The 20,389-nt window shown below is 45.8% G+C and overlaps 2 protein-coding genes across 4 annotated transcripts in view; one reads left to right on the forward strand and one right to left on the reverse strand.

The window, feature by feature from the left end:
* Window positions 1-4,038, forward strand: part of LOC136373451 (ensconsin-like) — a 66,928-nt gene extending 62,890 nt beyond the window's left edge. The window contains exon 19 of the mRNA XM_066338344.1: window positions 1,016-4,038. Within this exon, the coding sequence (XP_066194441.1) occupies window positions 1,016-1,325 (310 nt within the window). The 3' untranslated portion in view covers window positions 1,326-4,038. The remainder of the gene's footprint in view (window positions 1-1,015) is intronic.
* A 754-nt stretch (window positions 4,039-4,792) lies between these two features.
* The window catches only part of LOC136373289 (four and a half LIM domains protein 1-like), a 45,694-nt gene continuing 30,097 nt past the window's right edge, over window positions 4,793-20,389 (reverse strand). The window contains exons 1-6 of one of the 3 annotated variants that reach the window (XM_066338191.1): window positions 17,628-17,750; window positions 10,670-10,851; window positions 9,490-9,664; window positions 8,825-8,994; window positions 8,075-8,261; window positions 4,793-5,770 (exon numbers count right to left, since the gene is read on the reverse strand). In XM_066338191.1, the coding sequence (XP_066194288.1) occupies window positions 5,616-5,770; window positions 8,075-8,261; window positions 8,825-8,994; window positions 9,490-9,664; window positions 10,670-10,851; window positions 17,628-17,649 (891 nt within the window). In that variant the 5' untranslated portion in view covers window positions 17,650-17,750 and the 3' untranslated portion in view covers window positions 4,793-5,615. Of the gene's footprint in view, window positions 5,774-8,074; window positions 8,262-8,824; window positions 8,995-9,489; window positions 9,665-10,669; window positions 10,852-17,627; window positions 17,751-20,389 lie in introns of those variants that run through there. The other 2 variants (XM_066338190.1, XM_066338192.1) reach the window with 2 other exon arrangements.

The raw sequence follows: 20,389 nt of genomic DNA on the forward strand, positions 1-20,389 counted from the left end.
CCCTGCTGGCTTTGTGGTGTCTGGGTGCCTTTCTCCAGCCATGTGGTATGTGCTGTCAGCTCACAGCCTCACACAGAGCAGTTAGCTCAGGATAATTGTTTCTTTAGATGGCACCATGTTAACAGTGCTGCCCTTGCTGAGGAGTGAAACACACAGCAAGTAACATGGCAGTGTTGATTATAAAAACTGACATTGGCTTAAAACCTTTTCCATTCAAATGCCTTGCAGTTCTTCTCATTAACAAAACATTAAACAAGAGGGAGGAAGATAACACTGGAAAGGAAGAATAACCTACAGAAAGCTCTAGAATGCTTTCAGTTGTGCTGAAACACCAGATACAATGCAGAAGCCTCCCTTAGTAAGGAATTTGGGTTTTTTACTATTTCAAATTTAATTTTTTTGAACATAAGGCATTTTCATCTACTACTGGAAAATTTGTCCTCTGATGCTTGTTCCATTTACTCATCTAAATGCTAATGATTTAGAAATGACATTGTGAACACTTTTTTAAAGTGATGATAAATTAATGTCATTCCTCTAGTGATGGAATATAAAGACATTTCCACAATTGTCCTAAGAATGAATGAAAATTGATCCATAATTTGGCTTTAGCTCTTGAATCTGTTTTAAATATTGCTGGTCTTCTGAGACTTAGTTTTGTGTTCAAAAAGTCTTAGCTGGAGAAAAAAAAGGGAAAATGCACCCTACAAAAATCAAGACTTAATGATCAAGGCTTTAAACTTGTTACTTTCTTATATCAAATTTCTAGAGCCAGAAACCTTACCTGAGAGCTGTTAGTATAGTAAAAAGTGGGTATGTATTGCTGAGTTGTTCTTCCCCACTGGCTCTTGGAGGGGAGATCCTGTGTGGCAGCTGGAGCTTGTCTGGGAATGCCCTGTGGGATATTCAATGCTTTGCAGAGTATGCAGACTGTTAAATTGTCTGTCCTGGAATCAGTGTAAAGATTAAACATGTGGAAACTGCAATACAAGTACTCATTCTCTTTTTTTTGTAGCCATCCTGCAAAAGAAATGGTTATCAATGACTCGGGGAAGTTGGGTGTTCATGAAGCTGATCATACAATTGGATTTATTCAGAATCTTAATGGAAAATCTGGTTCATGGACTTTTGAAGAGTTCATTGACGTTGGAGTACATTCCAAGTCAACCAAACTGAGCTCGGACAGCATCTCTGCTGGTAACTGTAATCAAAACTTGAATGATGCTGCTACAATACCTTCTAGTCCCAAATTGGCTTTTGAGGAAGATGGTGCAGTGAATTCATTGACCAAACCTATAGATGCTTCATCAGGTAATCCAAACTGACTTCCCTGTCTGTCTCTTCCCCTGGCTAGGGAATTCACTTCCTTGCATTTTGCTCTCCTTGCCTTAACTACAGCTTCTTATTTTCAAGGCACTTTTTCCAATGTGTAGACTAGGAGGGAAGGCTCTTTCTTTAGTGCTTTTAACTTGAATTCTGTCAAAAAGAGTCACCAACTGATGCCTTTTTAGGGACTTGCTAAGGCCAAACATTAAGGCTCTTCCAAAGACACAGCTGAGCCCTTGTGAAGTTCCAAACAGCATTGAAGTTCATACTTTGTAGTTTAAGGTTTTTCTAAGATATGGCACATGTTACTGTTGAAGATACAAAATGGTTTAAAAGGTGTCTGATGTAACTCTACACACCAGACCTTTCCACTCCTAGGTATGTCCTGTTTTTGATGCTGACTTGCTTGGTTTTAGAAGGTCTCTTCATGCTCTTAGCAGTGTATTAGCTGTCCTCTCTACTTACTGTAGAACAGGCTTTCACTTCACTGAGGCAAGTAACACCAACCTGAAATTCCACAGATGGTTGTGTGACATTTTGGGAGGAGTAATAAAGCTGTACACACATAAAATATTCTGAATTTTCTGAATGAGGCAGAGCTGCATCTCAAGTCACATGTACTTGAGAAGCCAAGCCCTGATGCAATACAGTGCATAGTGTGTCAGAGAAGCTTCAGGAAGCCAGTTTATGTAAGACTGGACTTCTCTGGTGTTGGAGCCAAACCCCAAAGGGCTGTTTTCACAGGAGATCTCTTTCCATGAGATAAATGACTGTGTGATCAGTTGAAGTGAATGCTAGTGGATAAACAAGCCTTGCTATCCACATTTCCTTCCAGTGATGTGTAGCACTTTCTTTGATTAAAGTGTAGCACTTTTCTAGACTGAACTGTTTCCCAAGTCTCCTCTGTCACTCTGCATCTTGTGAATTTTAGTTCCATAGGCACACCCTGATGGAGGCTTCCCTTGAGGCCACAACAGACTGAGCCATGGGAATAGACGAATTTATTGTGGGTCTGCTGATCACTTTTTGTTGTGATCAGACTCATTAACTTTTTAGTGAAGGAAGTGTGGCCTTTTAATTTTGAACTTGAAAAGTTTTAGACATACAGTTTAAGAATTCTGTACATAACTTTGAAAACTAATATTCTTGTAAAAAGAAGGAAAACCTACTGTGCTGGTTTTGGACTGTAAGTGACCAAGTGGTTCTGTGATCACTCCTGGATGTAGACTGACAGTGATGATGGATGCATATGACATACACACAGGTATGATGGTTAAATGTTTTCTTCTCTTTGCTCTTTGGACATAACTGTGAACACTAGAGAATTGGAAATAATCTGATTGCACTTCAGTAATCCAGTGTTTTCTCAAGTACCGAAGGCCTTGTTTTGAAAAGCTGCTTGTTTACCTTTATCCATCTTCAAGTTTGCAAAAAAAACACCAGGGGAGGGATGACAAACTTCTAATTTGCACCTTGAAACATTTCAGGGAAACTGTTGTGCTAATGTTCTTTTTTCGTTCATTCAGCTAATTGTTAGATAAGGTTTCCTAGTTCAAATATTCCTTGTTTCCCCTTTACAGACTTTACAGTAACCTGATTGAGTCTTTTTTTTTTCATATCAGTATCATGTAGAATATGCCACTGGAGGCTTCCCACTTAGCTGCAGACTTTGCATATTTCTAAAATAATCTTGATGAAATAAGACTCAGTGTATGTTAAAGCTGAACTCCCATTTTAATGTCTAGAAAAATGTTGTTGCTTGTTGGTTCATGTGCTATTTAAAAATGCAAAATTGAGTATCTTCAATTTTGAATGGAGAAGAATTCCTTATTATCTTATGTGAAAATATTGGCAGTTTCAAAATGCAAGTGTTGTACCATCACTAATATGTTTTAATCTATTGGCAAACATCAAAGCATTTTTCAGCATGTGCTCTAAAATATTACAAAAATGTTGAGTCCCTAGATTTGTCTGTCAGTGCAGTTTAAGGTGTCAGGCTTTTAAAAATTATTTCCTTTTGAATTAATTATTTATCTACACTTAGAGAAGTATTATTTTATTGTGTACGTAACAGTATTAGACCACTGAAGTTATGCTTTGTTTGTGTTAATTATTATAAGTGTTCCAGTTCCAGCTCTATAACAGTGGCTGCAAGCTGCATATATATTTCCCTTCCCCTAAAGCCTACATTAAATAATCTATTTAACCTGAACTTGCCTGCTTTTTTCAGCATGAAGAGGTTAATGAAGAATCTTCTGAAAATTGCTACTAAAAGTAATAATGCAGCCTTGTTCTGATGTCTCTTGTAACAGATAGACTGGATAGGTGATTGCTTTAAAGAGTAGCTGTCTCAAAATCTGCTACAACCCATTGGCTGATCCCTCAATTCCAGTGATGCATCTAAGCAGCAGCTGTGTTTGCATTGGGTTTGAAGGAACTACACCTGTTTTTTCCTCGACACCTCAGTAGCAACAGGAGCCGTCAGCCTTCTCCCTCTTGCTGTTCAGAAATACTGTAGAACTGTTTTAGACTTTAGAGCAGTGCCTTAGGTAAAAGGAAAACTATTTTTCTATGATAGCTGTTTGTTCTGGCAGAGACAATCATTCTAACAAAGATGCTGATATTTTTTTCTGCGCTGAGATTTGTTGGATAGTCTGATCCAGCCCTGTGTAAATACGTGCACACAGTTAAATAAACTTTGCAGTTGAACAATGCTTTATTTCTGTAATGTTAAATGTGACCTTACTAGGCCCCTCCACCCCTTGCAATGCTGACCTGACTTGGGATGCACTCTGGTGCTGCTCTAACTGCTCCAGCTGCAAATTCCCAAACTAGCAGCCTCTGGCAGTTGCATCTGTGTGGTTGAGAGGGGTTTTGCACTAACACCTTCAGCTCTTGCTCTGTTTGTCCATGCTGATGGTGTGTTCTGAACTGAGGAATTCTTTAACATGCTTTTCCCTGCCAGCCTTTGCCTTTCCCCTGCAGCAGCAGCATCTGTCTTGTGAGGATGAGTCCAGCAGTGGAGCAGTGACCAGCAAGATGCTGCCTTTTAATTTTCTTGCAAGAGTTTGTTTATCAGTAGTTGAAAGGGAATGGCTGGAGCAGATCCAATTGATAAACCATTTCACTACTGTTGGAAAAAAAATCTCCTTAAACCAGCATTCAGATTGCTGAAGTGTGGTAGATCTGTGCATGAACAGTGGCTGTACATATGGTCTCCAAAGGGCTTTTTCACACAGGCTGTTTCTGGCAGATGGTCCAGTGTCAGTTATATATTCTAAAAATTAATTAGTTTATGGAAATTGTTGCTTTAGTCCTCAGATATTTAAGGGTGCAATGACAGCACAGCTGACTCTTACTTTGCCAGTATTAATGTAGTAGACTTGGTTTCAGTAGCTCAGCCCTAAGACACATCAATCATGTAAGATGGCAAAATGAAAAAAAAAAAAGAATTCCAGGCTATAGATTCCAAGCAGGCACTAGTCTCACTTTTATTCAGTCATTAAACATACACTGACATGATAGGAGAACTAGCCTTGTCTGAGCTATTTTTAAGGCACTTGTAAATACATGTGCATTTTGTAGGTGAAAGATTTACTACTTGTTAATGGATTAATAATTATACATAGACAGCCTTGTTTAAACAATGATATAAAAAAAGCTGATGAGGAAAACTTGCAGGCAAACCATGTGGAAATCAAGACTAAAACAAGTTTATGGAAACTTAACTAAGCTAAATGTCACTGCCAAAACATTGTTATCTATATGATGGAGCCATTCCATACATGTGCTGCAATGTGGTGTTGTAGAGTAAGCTAAGCTATTTAATACTTATTAATGTTGTGGTGTTTGTTGTGTATCTGTACTTGTAGAAGCATAATAATGGATCCCTCTGATCCCAGGTGCAATCTTTGCATCTCTGTGTCAGAGGTGCATGCCTTGTCAAACCCACTTCAGTTAAGTGCCAAGCATAATCATATACCAGATTAGTTTAAAACTAGATTTGTTTTGGTTTAAGCCACACACAGATGATGTAGTGTGTGGATCTCTAAATCTAACAGCATTTCAAGCCTTTATACTAGGAGTTACTTGGAAACAAGGTTAGATTTTTGCAAGGCTACATGCTTTTGTAATGCAGGAGCTTCAAAAGTCAAACCCAGTATATTGCAGCTAATTTAGTTCTTACACTAAAATGGAAAAAGTTAAAATTCTCAGCATGCAAAACCCTGCTCTTTTACCAGGACTGTTTGGGAAAGCGGGGCTTTAAAATCCTTCTTATATCTGCTCATTTACAGTCGTTTGGGACACTCAGCACAATAAATTTTTCCATTATAGCAAACAAAGCGCTTGTTGGCCAGACCACGGGCACACTTTGTGCATTTGAAACAGTAATCATGCCAGGATTCATCTTCATAGTTAACCACACTGGTTCCTCTTCCAAATCCTGCTAGGGGAGAACACAATTATAGGACAGCGATAGTAGCTTTGCCTTGGCTGGGTTATCCCACCAAACAGCACAGCCTTTTCCTGCTGCCCCAGTGCTTCCCCAGGCTTGCAGGCCACAGGGGGTGCCTGAAACACCAGTGGCAAGGTTTTGTTGCATCTTTTGATGTTTCTTGAAGAAAAAACAAACATAAGGCTCACATGGCTTGTCTCTGCAATAAACTTTTTCCTTTGGCTCCTTCTCCAGCCAACAGTCAAGGAGAAATGTGTTGCAAGGACAGGTTGGGCTAAACACTTTTGGGCTCTAACACTTCATGCTCTAAAATGCAGGATGGAATGTGAGCCTCATGGGACTGGCAGGACAGTGCCCGCATTTCAGGGCTGAGCTCTGTAATCCAGCAAGTTTTAAGTGTAAAATACATCAGAAGGGGTACAAATGTCCCTTTGGAACAATAAAACACCACTCATTTTAGACTTAAGGGTCCTAAACTAAGATATGGGTGGGGACAGTTCTGGTTGGGGGAGTTTTGAAGAAGGTAAATTTGAGACATGCAGAGGCTGAAGAGCTCAATTACTAGCTCAGCCATCCATCCAGCACAAGCACGTGGCTCAGAGTCAGATCACATGTAAAATGCTGAGATTGGGCTTGTGTGCTGGTTTAGTATGGAAGTGATTTTTTCTAAGAAAGTTATAACAAAAACTAATTAGTGACTGGCTTTGAAGTTGACAGCTTGATTAACCAATTAGAGAGTTAGATACGCCTCTGAGTTACACAGGTTAAAAATCAGAGGAATTCCGGGAAAACTCCTTTTTCTCCCAGCCCCAGAACAGGTAACAGGGCAGGCCCTGCTCTGCTGTGTGGCACCCAGGGCCTGGCGGGCAGCCGGGCCCAGCCACTGCAGCTGTCTCGGCCGGGGTGGCCCCAATGACTCCTGGGCAGAGGGAGGGGAAGACAGTATGCCCTGTCCCGGCCGAGCCCGGGCCCAAGTGGCTGCTAACATCTGCTGCTACGCCGTACTTCCATCACGGCCTGTTCTGAACCCCCTCCAGCAGCTGCCAGGCAGAAGAAGGGGAGAGGGAAAGCCCAGTCACGGGATAAATCCTGGCTCCAGCCCTGGCACGGCCTGAGTCTGCCACCTTCAGCCATCTCCCGGGGAAGAACAATCATGCCCTCTATAGACCTAGGAGAGTGTTATCTCTTCCCTTGACAGTTGAAACTTGCCAAACCTTAAATCCTCTCTCTGAGTGAGAGAACAGCTAGAGTGAAACGTGGAGAGACACGGCATGAGACGGAAGTCAGTGAAGAGAGAGTAAAAGTCCTAGGTTGGAAGGAGGATGGAGGAGTTGCCTAGTTTGGGCTAGACTTCTCTTGTGAGGCCATGGAGATTGGACTTAAATATCCCTTTAAACCATGGAAAAATATGCATCAGGGAAATGAGAGTATTTAAATTGTAGAGATAAGCAAAGGCATTTGTGATGGACTAAGTAAATATTGAAGTAGTTATGGTCTCATGAGAAGCTTAAACAGAGAGAGAGATGAGATGAAGATGAGGATCTGCCCCTAGAAAGAGAAAAGACCTCTGTTCCTTAAGATGAAAAAATAATTTGCTTTTGGAGCCGTTCATCTTTAAAAATGATGCCCCATGAGTAAGCATAAGTGTCCATAGCCCATATGCAGTTGTGGGAAAAACTGCCAATGGGAGGGACTTCATGGCTTGCAGAGTTTTCGGGCAGCTGTGGATTCGTGACATGGGAGCCACCAAAGAACTGTTTCTTTGTGGCAATGTCTCCATGAGATTTCTAAGAGAGACTTCTCTCCCTAAGAACTAATAAAAGACTATTTTAAAGTGGTGACACTAACTAAAAATCCCAGGTTTTGTCTCTTTATATTGTTAGTGGGAAAGTAAACAATTGTAGGGGGAGGAGGAGTGTTTTGAAGGTTTTACTCTGATTCTTACTAATTTTTTTTTCTCTCTCTTGTAGTTTTGTTAATAAATCTATCTTTATACCATTTTAAGGTTTGAGCCTGCTTTACTTTTCTCCTAATCCTATCTCACAGCAGAAAAAGAGTAAATAATTCTAATGGGCACTCAGACCACTGCACTAATTTTAGGAAACAAAATTTAGCAAATGTGAAATCACTACATGAATTAGTGTTTCCACCTGGTTTCATCCTGAAACCATCACAGCTTGGGTTACCAGACCTGCTTCTGATGTTACCCATCCCTGGGCTCCCTGTCTTTGGGGGATCACTGTCCTGACCTTCAGCACCTACTGCCCTTGAGGTGCATTTAACCCAACACACCTGTAATAGGATTCTTGCATCCAGCACACTTCTTGGCAACACACTCCTTGTAGCACTCAACACAGTAAAACTGATCCTCCACAGCTGTGAAGCGCTTCCCACCCAGTTGCTTCTTGCAGTTGGAGCAAATGAAACACTCAGAATGCCAAGGCTGTTCCTGGTAAGTGAGGCCTCCAGAAGTGATGGGCTGGGAGAGAAAGAGCAGAGGTGTGGTTTAGAATCAGCAGGGGAGAAGAGAAGTGACACAGGCATGGGGTGTAGGGTAGGAAAGCTTTGTCATGGAGAGGATCTTTCCAAAGTTTGCATCAAAATTTAACTGCACAGTGCGCTTGAGTCCCTCTAACCTGAAATCCCACACACCTGGCACTTTCATAATGCTTTCTTTTACCTGCGGTAACTGAAATTCCACACTAATCAGTTGCAGAAGTTGTAAAACAGCTACTGTTTCACTTCTTGAATATTCAGTACCACTACAGAACTTAAACTATCCCCAAGGCAAGTGCAAGACTGGTATCACGGTTTCTGCAGTGTTGCCATCAGCTAACCCAACCACCCCTGCCCAGATCCTGTAATGCACAGGAACCATCAGCTCTTCCATCGTTCCACCAGCTGCTGCCACCAGTATCTCAGGAAAAGAACATCAGCATTGGTACAGCTTCAGCATGGTCTGCCTGCTGGCTCACCCTCCCAGCTCCCAGAAGGCACAGAGGGTTGTTCTGGCAGCTGCCTCTGCAGAGGGGAAGGACTTACGTTCTTGCACTTAGCGCAGCTCTTGACAAACTTGTGCTCATGGCAGGAGACACAGTAGAATTCATCACCCTTGGGGAAGAAGCTCCCAGATCCAATCACTTGCTTGCACTGGCTGCAGGTGAAGCAGTCCTTGTGCCAGACCATCTTCTTGTACTCAACAGTTAGGTCTCCTACAACAGATAGAAATAACTTGTCCTGTGAGATTTCAGGCCTGTGGCAAACCCTTCCCCATGTGCAGTGTAACGTCTGTGGGCAAGACCTGTTTATAGCTATGCCCAAGATTCCACTGGAATGCGGACAAGGGATGAGCTGGTGATTTCTGTATCTGATTTTAGCCAAGGCCTGCTAGATTTTCTTAAAATAGTTATCAGATCAGCTGCCTGAGCCTTTTAGGACCTTGATTTACCAAGCAAGGCTTTTGGTAGAAATGGTTTAAGACTGACATAAGGGTTAATTAGCCACATGAGGGTTAACTGCGAAGCAGCCTTTCAACACTTGAATAAAATGGACTGGTGAGAGCAACAGTCAAAATTTACTATTCTGAGGTGGTCCAGCTTTCCACTGTGATGCCCAAACACCTAACTGCAGCCTCCACAGCCTGATAAATCACCCTGGTTATGCCCTAGAGCAGAACGTGGCCCTCAGACCTGTCACTGGCACAGTACCTGCAATAATGGGCTTGAAGCAGCCCTTACACCTGGGTGCATCCTCAGCAGCAGTGCAGTTGCTGCACCAAACCTTGTTCTCCCGCAGCATGAAGGGCTCGTTGACCAGAGATGTGTAGCACTTGAAGCAACGGAAGCAGTTGTCGTGCCAGTAGCGGTTCTTGAAATGCAACTCCTGGAATCAACAGAAAGGGAGGGAGGGAGGGACGGAGGGAGAAGCTTTTCTCTCCCCCTGAGCAGCCCTAAAGCTAAGTTCCTGTCTCACCAGCCTGGGCAGTAAAGGATGGATTTGTTGTTCCTAAGTTTCTCTGATTCAGTGGGTAGGGCTACAGCTTCTCTTCGAGCACTTAAGGAAAGGACATTTAACCAAACTCACTGAAACAATCACATTCACTTTGGACTTTCAGGAGGGCAGAAGATGCTTCAAACCAACAGTTTGGATATCTGAAGTTCTGCAAGCGTGGGCTTCTCAGGTTCTTATGTTCCCTCTAGTTCAGGTGTACATTATTATTGCCATAAACATTTCTCTGGCCCAGAAGGTATATGCTAATGACTTCAGTAATATATTTCTATACATAAGCAACAAGCCAATTTCCAGTTTTCATGGAAATCGAAACAGTTTCAACCACCAGGCTTGCAGATATTTGCAGGTCCTGCAGTTTGTGTTTCTTCATTTCCTGCCTGGTGTTATGGTGTCTGAACATCAGAGACACTATTACAAATTAACATAAGGAAAAAAAAAAACCTCCAGCAGAACCATCTTGCCATCCAACTGCTCTCTCTATATATTTATAGAAAGAACTCTTGATTTCCATCATGAAGCAATAAGCATCTGATAAACGGACAAAAATCAGACCTCAGTGCTTTGCCCAGAAGATGAATTTTGCAGGCCCTATGCAGGCCAGCTCCCTGCAGTTCTCTCTCCAGGGCAATTCAGCATTTGCAGCAGTTCATGTGGCTGAATCTAGACCCTGAAATGAGATCCTGTGCCAAAGCAGCTCATCATGAGCATCCCTGTGCATGCCCCAGCATTGCTCTTTGCCCGATGAGCACACGGCTGGCAGCCAGAGGACTCCCAAAGAACTGCTCTTTCACAGTAGCTCAGAGCCAGACCAGAGCAAACAGGAGGGTCATCAGCATCTGCCTCTCCTCATCACCCACTGGGGTGCTGAGCACTGACCTTGGAGTCGGCCCTGATGGGTTTCTTGCACTCGGTGCAGGTGTTGGCGCAGAACTTCTCAAAGCACTTGACACAGCAGTGCCGCCCCTCCTTCTGCACATACTTCTTGCCCTGCAGCGGGTCGTGGCAGTAGTGGCAGTCGAAGCGCTCTGACATCGTGCCCACAGTGTAGCTGCCAGGCCCTGCAAGAGCACAGTGGCTGAGGGGAAAGCACTGAGGCCCTGAGAGCTGCTCCAGCTTCTTGGGGCTGTGCAGGTCAGTAGGAGGAATGTGGCTCAGGAATGAGTATGTGGTGGTGTTACCACACTCCTTGAGGGCTCCTTGATAGAGAAAGCAGCTCCAATTGAGGAGAGCAGTCTCAAACCAGACTTCCCCATCTCCTTGTTAAGTGGAAGGATGCTAGGTTGGTTTATATACATACTGCACATCTAGCAAGGGTAATGACACCTAATCACTCTCTGGGAGACCCTTAGTTCATAACCACAGGCCTCAGTGAGGTCCTGGCTGAGGCACCACAGAAATCACCCACAAACATGAGCAGAGTGGAATTGCTTCCATGTTTCCAGCCTGAACCCACAGCCAGCTGCAGCCCTCCAAGGTCTTTTATGCTGGATAGTTGTGCAGCTTGCAGCTGCCCCTTTTCACTAGGCTTACACATATAAAATCATAAGGGGGGAAGAAAAGCAAAATCTACCTCCAATACCGAGATATTTTTCAGTTCACACCATTAAGGTTCTGCCAAGGTCTGATGTTCCACCATGGCCAGGGAGCTGTCAGCAGGTGTGGGGAATCTTAACTAGAGGATTTTTCACTTTGGCTCACAGTTTCTCCCCAGACACCCATCCCTTCCTACACTCCCAATCTCCTGCTAATGACTCCCTCCATTCCTCAGCAGAGGCCACCAACACTCTTGCGAGGGGGCTAACAGGGTTCCATCAGGATTCAGAGAATCCTGGACTGGTTTGGGTTTGAAGGAACCTTAAAGATCATCTTGTCCCAAATCACCTGCTATGGATAGGGGTGCCAGCCACTACATCAGGTTGCTTAAAGCCTCATCCAACCTGGCCTGGAGCACTTCTAGGGAGGGAACATAAGAGTTACAGAAGCCTATGGAGTCCCACAGAGGCAGTTCCATCCCTGCCTCTGCCACTCATGTCCCCAGAACCTCAACACTGCAGAGCCCATTTCCCTGCACCGCCAACACACAGGGACACAGCCTTGAACTTTCTGCATCATCACCAACCAGATGGGAAATGTGGTTATGGTCTGGCAACAGGGACTGCCAAGAGGATATGTCCTATCTTCCTGACAGAGCAACAGCATCAGCATAGAGCAAGGAAGGGAGAAGACAGAGTCAGACATACAAATTGCTGCTGCCTCCATCATGTGGCCTCACCTTGGACCACCCCATCCAGCCCTGGGGGCTACCTTGAAGCCTGCTCCTCACAGAGCTCAATGGTACAACAGTGCTTATTCCAGCCATGCTGTTCCAAGCCCAGAACAATGTGCCTTTATAAACCAAACCAGTAGGGGTTTTGGGGTGCAGAGAGGGTGTGTCACTCCTGGCTGTGCCCTCACAACAAAGCAGGGTCAGTGGGACCCTGTTGGGCTCACCCTTGGCTGCAGGATGCTCTTGGTCTGCCCTGTTATGTCCTAAGGGCCTGTTCACAGATTGTCGTGGACACTTGCTCACCCCAGTAATTCCAGATGTACCATCAGCTACAGGGCCCAACCTCACCAGACCACTGCAGCACACCAGGAACAGCCCAACACTGCTGGGTACAAAGCCAGAGGAGCCTGTTTGTGAACACTTTGCCATCATAGCAGAGCATCTACCTCATCTGGGCCCAGGAAGAGTGGGACTCACACTGTTACCTTGCAAGTTTTAAAATCTAAAAGTCCTCACACTGTCTCTTCTTTGTCACCCTCTCAGTAACATAGGGCCAGAACAAGTTGAAGGATTTACATTTCAGAAAGCAGGACAGAGAGCCCTAAAGAAAAGTATCACATGGGAAGGCTGCAGCAGAGGTGGAAGCTCTGTTCACACCCTATTCCTTCCCCTAAAACTGACAGAGACATGCTGGAGGCTGAGCTGGTAGGAATTGTACTTTGTGGGGGGACCAAGGTCTGGAAATATTCCCTCGGCAAGGCCAGGGGATGCCATGCCCTGCTGACAACTACACCAAGGGCTTTGAGGTACCTCTCCAAGCAAATGAAACAGATAAAGAGCTGGGAAACATGGAAACTATGTGAGCCACCACCAGCTCTGCAGAGCTCTAGCAACCAGGTGGGCTTTATTTGGAAGAAATGCTATTGCAGAGTCCAGGGCAAATGGTATTGAAAAGTCCCTGATCTCAGGTTTAGAGTTGCTTCCAACCTGAACACATAATCTTGAAAGTATGGCTCAGGGAGCAACATAACCCCATGTCCCCGTGTAACACATCACGCACTAATGTGACACATTTACCACAGCAGCTCTGGAGCTCCACAGGCAAATTAACACTGGGCCTGGCAGCCCCCAGACTGGGCTATGCAAGCAGCTTCTGCCTGCCTCGTGCCATCTCACACACCAGAAAGCCCCTCTCATATACAGGCAGGGGCACGAATTTGCTTCCAGCTTTTCCAGAAGCTTTCTGCCCTCAGCACTATCATTCCTGAATTCCTGATCTGGAGCCAGGAAAGGCATCTCTGTTCCCTTGCCTGCAATGAAGATGCAGTGGTTGCATTGCCCCTGCAAATGTGCTGGCTGCTCATGGGCTCTGCTCACCTGTGCCATGTCTAGAGCCCACATCAGCCAGACCATCTCCCATCACCCTCCCACAGGAGCAGGACCAGCCCACTCAGGGTATGGTGCACAAGAGCCCTGAAAGCCACCAGTGTGTGGCAGAATGGAGCCCCAGGCCAGTAGCAGCTGTGCTGGGACCACCAGATTATTCTCCCCAAATGGAGCAAACATCTGTGGACACTTCAGAGGTCAGCTTCATTTGGTATCCTACAGCTGGTCCCCTCAGCAGTCCTGTCCCCTCTCACAGAAAGTAAACAAAGCAGATGTTTCTTGTGCTCTGTATAAAAATAAGTGCATTTCTAAAGCCTGCTTGGCAACAGGTCATGAGTTTGGAGTTATTTCCTTAATAACCTCCTTTACCCTCCAGCTGCACCAAGTCCCCACAGCATAACTTTCCAGAGCTTCCAGGTATATTAACCCTGGCCTGTCTTTACTGTCTGAAAAGTAGGCAAGTTATGAAACTAAGGGTACACTGGGTATGTGGAAAAATCATTACTTCCTCAGGATCTTTATTTAGTGCCCTCATCATCACTTCCCATATGAGCAGTGCAGCAGCTGCTGAGCACAGGGCAGGGATTCACACCAGGGGTACAACAGTGCTACAGCAACCCCAAAGCAGGGAAAGCATTCACCAAACTACCACTAAAACCCAGAGCACTGAACCTCTGTGCTTCTTTTCACACTGCTGTGCATAAAATGAGAGTGGTACATGCAGATTTAGCTTGGAAGTCACTTGAACACAAGTTTCTGTGGCTGTACCTTTACACCAGACTATGGCATCTCCAAGGTGACAGCCTGGTCAAGTGTCTCTTGTTTAGCCCCAGGAGAATCACGTACCCTGAGGACATGCACTAATCCAAACCCCATGCCAGCTTGACCCTGAGGCCACAGAATGAGATTTAGAAACCAGAGGAAAAGTATGGATAGGCTGGAACTATTCCCTCTCCCAGACATGTGCAGGGTATTGTTCTGCTGGAGAGAAGCAGGTGAAAACAGCAAGTACAGGCAGCTGGGGAGAGGAGTAAATGCAGAATGTGCCCATCCTTAAATAGCCTAGAGGACCCTCAATAAGAGATGCAGAAAAATACAGCTATACTTCCAGAAACTAATCTCACTCTAAGCAAGGGATCCCTGTCCCACCAGCCCTGGCAGGGTGTTCTCTAAATGTAGCTCCCTGATGGATTTGGCTACAGCTGGAGGGCAGAAGGCCAGGCCAGTGGCCTTCTCAGATATCAGGGTATTTGGCACAAAGACCCACTGGAATACAACCTTAACATTTACCTGACCACAGAGGTGCCAGTTCACCACTTGTCCCCTTGAAAGCATCTACTTTACAAAAACAGCCCTTGGACAGCGACACCTTCCATCCTTCAGAGATCTCAAACACTTGGGCCCCAGGGGCTTCCACGCACCTCAAGTGGCACCAACATCAAACAGTCACAGGGCTGACTGAGGGTCAGGGCCACATCTGCACCCTGCAGCATGGCTAGCTTTGGGATGGAAAGGGTACAGACCTAAGAAGTGCCACCCCGCAAAAGCTGCTGCACCCATACAGCCCCTGCCTCCTGCTGGGCTCCTACAATCACCCTGGGCTGGTTCATCCCAGTTCAGCCAAAAACCCAAAGCAGCATCACAGTGGTTTGCACAATAAATGGAACCAAAGCATTCAGGGAAGGGAGCTGAAGCACAGCTGATAAGCAAAGCACTTAGCACAGGCTATGTGTTAATGTCTCTGGGGAATATGTTTAAATGTGATAAACCACCAAGGAAGAACTTGAAGTGTAGTCTCTACACACAACCAGAGAAACTGTACTTACACTTTACCGATTATTCTGCCACTTAATAAAGAAGATGAGGTCGGAGTTGTTAACCCTCTGCCCTACACACAGTTGCATATGGAAGAAAAAGAGCAATTGTTTTTTGACTCTCCATTAGTTTTATTTTTTCTCAGCAGACTGAGTACACAGCCCCACTCTGCCAGGCACTGGCTACACCTGCCTGTTTCAGATCAATCCTGGCAGCCCTGGTCTGTCACCTGAGTTACTATTCTCAGCATTCCTCATGCAGTGTCGCATGGTTTGCTATAAATACCTGGGAAACCCTTAAAAGAAGGGTCCTGTTAATCCCAAATACAAAGTGACACTCAGGACTGCACTGGCACAATACCCTGGGCAACAAACATTTGCAAAGCCCAAGAAAAAAAAAAAAGAAAATAAATCTCTTGTAGGTCGTTTTTGCTGAGAGGGCTGAAAATATCAGAGCTGTGCTCTCCCATTGCCAGGCTGGGGCATGTGAGTCTCATACTCTATAATTCAAAAATTAATCTGTTGATAAAATGAAAGCTGCCTTATTTAGAGCAAGAACAGCTCCAAGTTCCTCAGGTGGTTGCCAAAAACATTCCCTACAGTCCTATTGCCACCATGTCTGAGAACATCCCAGTCTTTACTAAATCTTCACAGTTCCCCAGGGAAGTAGGGACATGCTATTTATTAAAAATCACTGACCCAGCCCCACAAATGCTTTCCTCAGGGATTGCTTTGGCATTCAGTGCAAAGCTCAGCAAAGGCTAACAAGGCACTGCTGCCTCGAGTAAGGCTGAGCATTTTAGGCAGAGTTTAAGCAACAAAGTCCAAACCTTTCAAAACTAAACAAATTCTGTTCAGTAACAAACTGCGGCTGCATTAAGTTTTGTCCTTTGAGACTCCCCTATTATGTTCCCAGCTAAGCACTGGTCTGCCCCACCTCAGCAGCTGGATGCCCTTCTCACACCCAGGTGCTCCCAAATGCCAAAATGAGATTTCCTGCTGCTCTGGAGGATTCAGCCCCACCCTGAGCAGGCACTGTGATAACCCCACAGCTGCCCTGGGGTTCCCAGTGGTCTGCAGGACCAGACACTGTGCTGTGAACTGTTTGGCAGCAGCACTCCAACCTCAGCATCTGCTCAGAACACCCTGCAGCATTTTATATTACAGCACAGCTCATATATCACATATATTATGTCTGAGTTCTTGCCCCAGGGGACAACCCCATAGGAAGATGAGAAAGAAAAAATTATATAGCTGGGAGTATAATGGAAGGATGCTACAGCATTGGTCAGTCTTGTGGGCTGAAGTTAAACATCTTCTTACATCAAATGACACCACAGAAGTCAGATTTTACTCACAATGGTGCCCTGCATAACATGTATGTGCATCCCACAAACAAATCCTGAGCAGTTACATGCTGTGCAAGCAGCCTCACGTGTGTGCCTTGTCCTGGGAAGTTGAGCAGGAAGCTGAGCAGCAAACTGTGCCTTTTCTCCCTAGTTTTGAAGAGGCTCTCTTTTCCCAAGTCTCACGAGCACTCCTGGCTCCTGGTGTGCAGCAGCTCAGTTTGATGGCCACAGGAGCTGTGCCCTGTGCTGACACCCTCTCCCCAGGCACATCCACCCTTGGGGCTGTGTCCCACCAAGAGATGCAATGGCACTGCCACTGTACTGTGGTGTAGGGCTGTGAATACGCCCTGGATATGCACAAAAACAGCTTCTAAGAGTGAGATAGGCTTTCAAAAATCTCAAAGAGCTTCTGATTGTCTTCAGATGCTGGGCTAGAGGAATGAGTCAGAATGGGAAGACACCACAGAGCTGCATGCCATGGAGACATGTAAAATATGATCTTAAGATTCCTGTCGGTGTTAATGGAAAAATTAACATTTTCCTATCACTGGTAAGGGTCAGCCCATCTGAACTAAAAGACAAACAGAGAAGAGGGACTAACCACAAACTTCCCACCAGAGCAGAGCAAACCATCTGGGTTTATACACTGATCTCCCCTCTGCTCTGGGTTTCTCTGCTCACTGCAATAAACTTGCAGCAAGGAATAGCATTGTCCCTCATTTTCATGAAGTCTTGCTCAAATAACAGCTGAGCCCCAGCCTTCCCACAGCAGTAGATACAAAAACATTTAGATCCAATGCATTTTACAAAATAAACGAGGCCACCACCACCACTCTGCTCCAGCACCTGTCTCCCACACTGGTTATCAGCCCATTTGCCATCAGGAGTCACAGATGCAGATTGCTGAGGTTTAAGTCTGCATTCAAAGTTATTTCTCTGGCACAGGAGCCTTTTAGCAAAACCTTCCTCCCCATTTACCAGGCATAGTCCCACAACACCTGGCAGCACATCCACTTTACCTGTGTGCCTGTGGAAAGCCATGGTCAGCAGCCCAAAGTCACCTGCAGCCCCTCAGGTAGTGGAGCTCACAGTCTCTAGGCTGATAAGGAGCTGCCCCATTTGATAACATACATTTAAATGGAGGCTATTAATATGAACAGGACTTCTACCAGATGTTCACTCCCCTCCCCAGAGATCACAACCTTAATCCCCCTTGGAAATTCTTACCATTTTAGGTGATCTGAGGGAGAAGAATAGGATCCTGAGACCTCTAGGTCTCTGCAGGCAACAGTCAAATACCTACCCAGCTACTCAGCACCCAAATTAGTCCCAAAGGCAGAATGAACTCATGAACTTGACCCCATGCTGGTACTATTTGGCCTTGGCTTTAGAGTGAGATTGTGTCTCATAACTGTCCTGAGCTAAATTACAGACCCAACATTAATGCTGCTCTGCCATGGCTGAAGGAAAGAGGTGGATCACAGCCCTGTGGGGGCCAGAGGGGCTTCAGCCCCAGGAGTCAGCAAGGGGCTGTCTTCTGGCCCAGAAAGGATGTGGCTGTACCCCAGGGGACTCAGCTGACAGCCCACAAAATTACCAGTTCATACATTCATGGGTGGGTTGGATTTGCTCTCAACATGGAGGTCATACTGAAGTTTCACTGCCAGTAAAACTGCCATTCCTAGTCCTTCCCCAGCTTTTTCCTTAAGGAAGCTCACAGCATTAACTGCTCAAAGGGAGCAAATCCCTGAAGACCAGCACTTAGAAAGATGGGTGTCATTATATGGGGCTTCGCTAGCATCTAGCATGGCTTTAGAGGCAATGGCTCATGCCTCTGTCCTCTTGACTCAGGTGTCCACAAAGCTCTCAGGAAGATCCCAGCTCCATGGCTCCAGCCAACCTGTTTCCACCCAAGTCACAGCAGGAGGACAGGGAGCTCTGGCTCAGAGTCACTCCTGTGGGGACCTCCAGGCTGCAGCAGCTCCGCAGCCCTGCACTCACTCTGAGTTATGCAACTGCTGCTGGCAGCACTCAGGGCTGGGGGCCAGGGATGTCCAGCTGCTAATCCTGCCTCCCCACTGATGCATTGCATGGCCGTGGGAAAGTCACTAAACCTCCCTGACAGCCACTGGGAAGAGCCAATGTTTATCATTCCTTCCAGAGAGCCCACTGTGGTGGTGTCTGGCCTCTGAAGAGCAACCCTGCTACAGCCAGGAACATCTCTGCTTCCTGCTTGCAGAGGTCCCAAGAGCTCCTCAGCCACACACACGGGCACAGTCTCCAGCCTCAGCACTGGGCTTGGTGAGCTCCTGAGCCTTCACACCCATGTTAGCCCCCCAGGCAGCATGTGCACAAGCTCAGCATCTCACCAGCATCCTGACATCTCCAGGTTTCCAACATGGCCTGGAAAAGGCCACTCTTGACATCATGCCATTCCAAAAGAGCACAGCATGGGTCCACTGGTGCAGCAGATTGAGGCTGGGAAACATGCTAAAATACTAATGCACTGAAACACTTTGGCGAGGAAAAACCCAATGTTATTCTGCCCCAGCTCATCTATAAACTCCAGCAAATTGTTTGCATAATTGAGATAGCAACAAGAACCCTAACAACTGGTATTTTCCTGTTCTAATCTTGCTGCATGCAGTGTAATTTTTACAGACATGAGTTCATTTTTGGCAATGCGCGTACAATTTGCACCATTAACCATTCTCATTCCTTTCTAGTACTCTGCACAAAGCTCTGGCACCCTCCCACCCAGCCATCATTTCTTACTTTCCCCAGAATGCCCAGGTATTTCCATCAGAAGCCCTTTCTCCCATCATGGATGTTGGAGCAGTGTCTCTGTGAGGTGCCAGTGGCTGCCACACCCCAACTAGAGGTGGCTGCAATCAGCAGCAGTTTGGCAGCTGCAGAGGAGTGTGGGGAGAGCAGGGATGAACACTTAGACATCACAACATTTCATGTGCACACACACGTGTGTTCAGAGCACCACAACAGGCTTGGGCTGGAGGAGAGAGGAGAGGGAGAAAGCTTGGCCAAGAAACGGGAGGAAGACCCAAACCTGTGGATGCCTATGGAGCTCCCCGGCACAGCTCACTCTGCAAAGCCCCTGCTGATCCCCCAGAGCAGACCTTAATTAAAAGGCCATTTTGTTTGAATCTCTGGCCTCCTGGTCCAGCAGCAGGAATGGAACAACCTTACTGCTGCTCTTGCTTTCTTGCCTGGTTTTAGCCAGATAACTTTGGACAACTCCCCTTTTCTTCCCAAGCCCCTCCTCATCCACACAAGCCCAGGTGATTAAACACAGCAGTGGTGCAGGTGTAGCACAAGTGTCAAGGAGAGACATCAATGCCCCATGGAACATGTCAAGAAGCAGACATCTCCAGGAAAGAGAGGGTGCCCCAGAATGGAGCTGTGGCAGCCCTGCCTGAGCCCCTGTCTGTGCACCAGGCACCCACAGGTCCTAGAGGGAAGAGTGTTACAAATACATCAGTGAGTGCACAGCAGGGCAAAGCAGGCTTGGGATGTCATGTTTTTAACATTAAACCTGTCCTGCAGGTTTTCCAGGGAGCTGCCCTGGATGCACTGATCCCACCCAATGGGTCCGACTGCAAAGCAGCATGGCTGGGACATAGTGTCATCTGCTCAGATAAACAAATGATTCACCTTGTGATTTCCAGAGTATTTTCTTGCCCTAAGAATCCTGCCAGAAAAGGTCTGGGTCTCAGCTTGCTCACACATCCTGCTGTCATTCAACAGGCAAAAACTCCTAAAGAGA

This window comes from Sylvia atricapilla, chromosome W (assembly GCF_009819655.1).
Source record: "Sylvia atricapilla isolate bSylAtr1 chromosome W, bSylAtr1.pri, whole genome shotgun sequence".
Lineage (NCBI taxonomy): Eukaryota > Metazoa > Chordata > Aves > Passeriformes > Sylviidae > Sylvia > Sylvia atricapilla.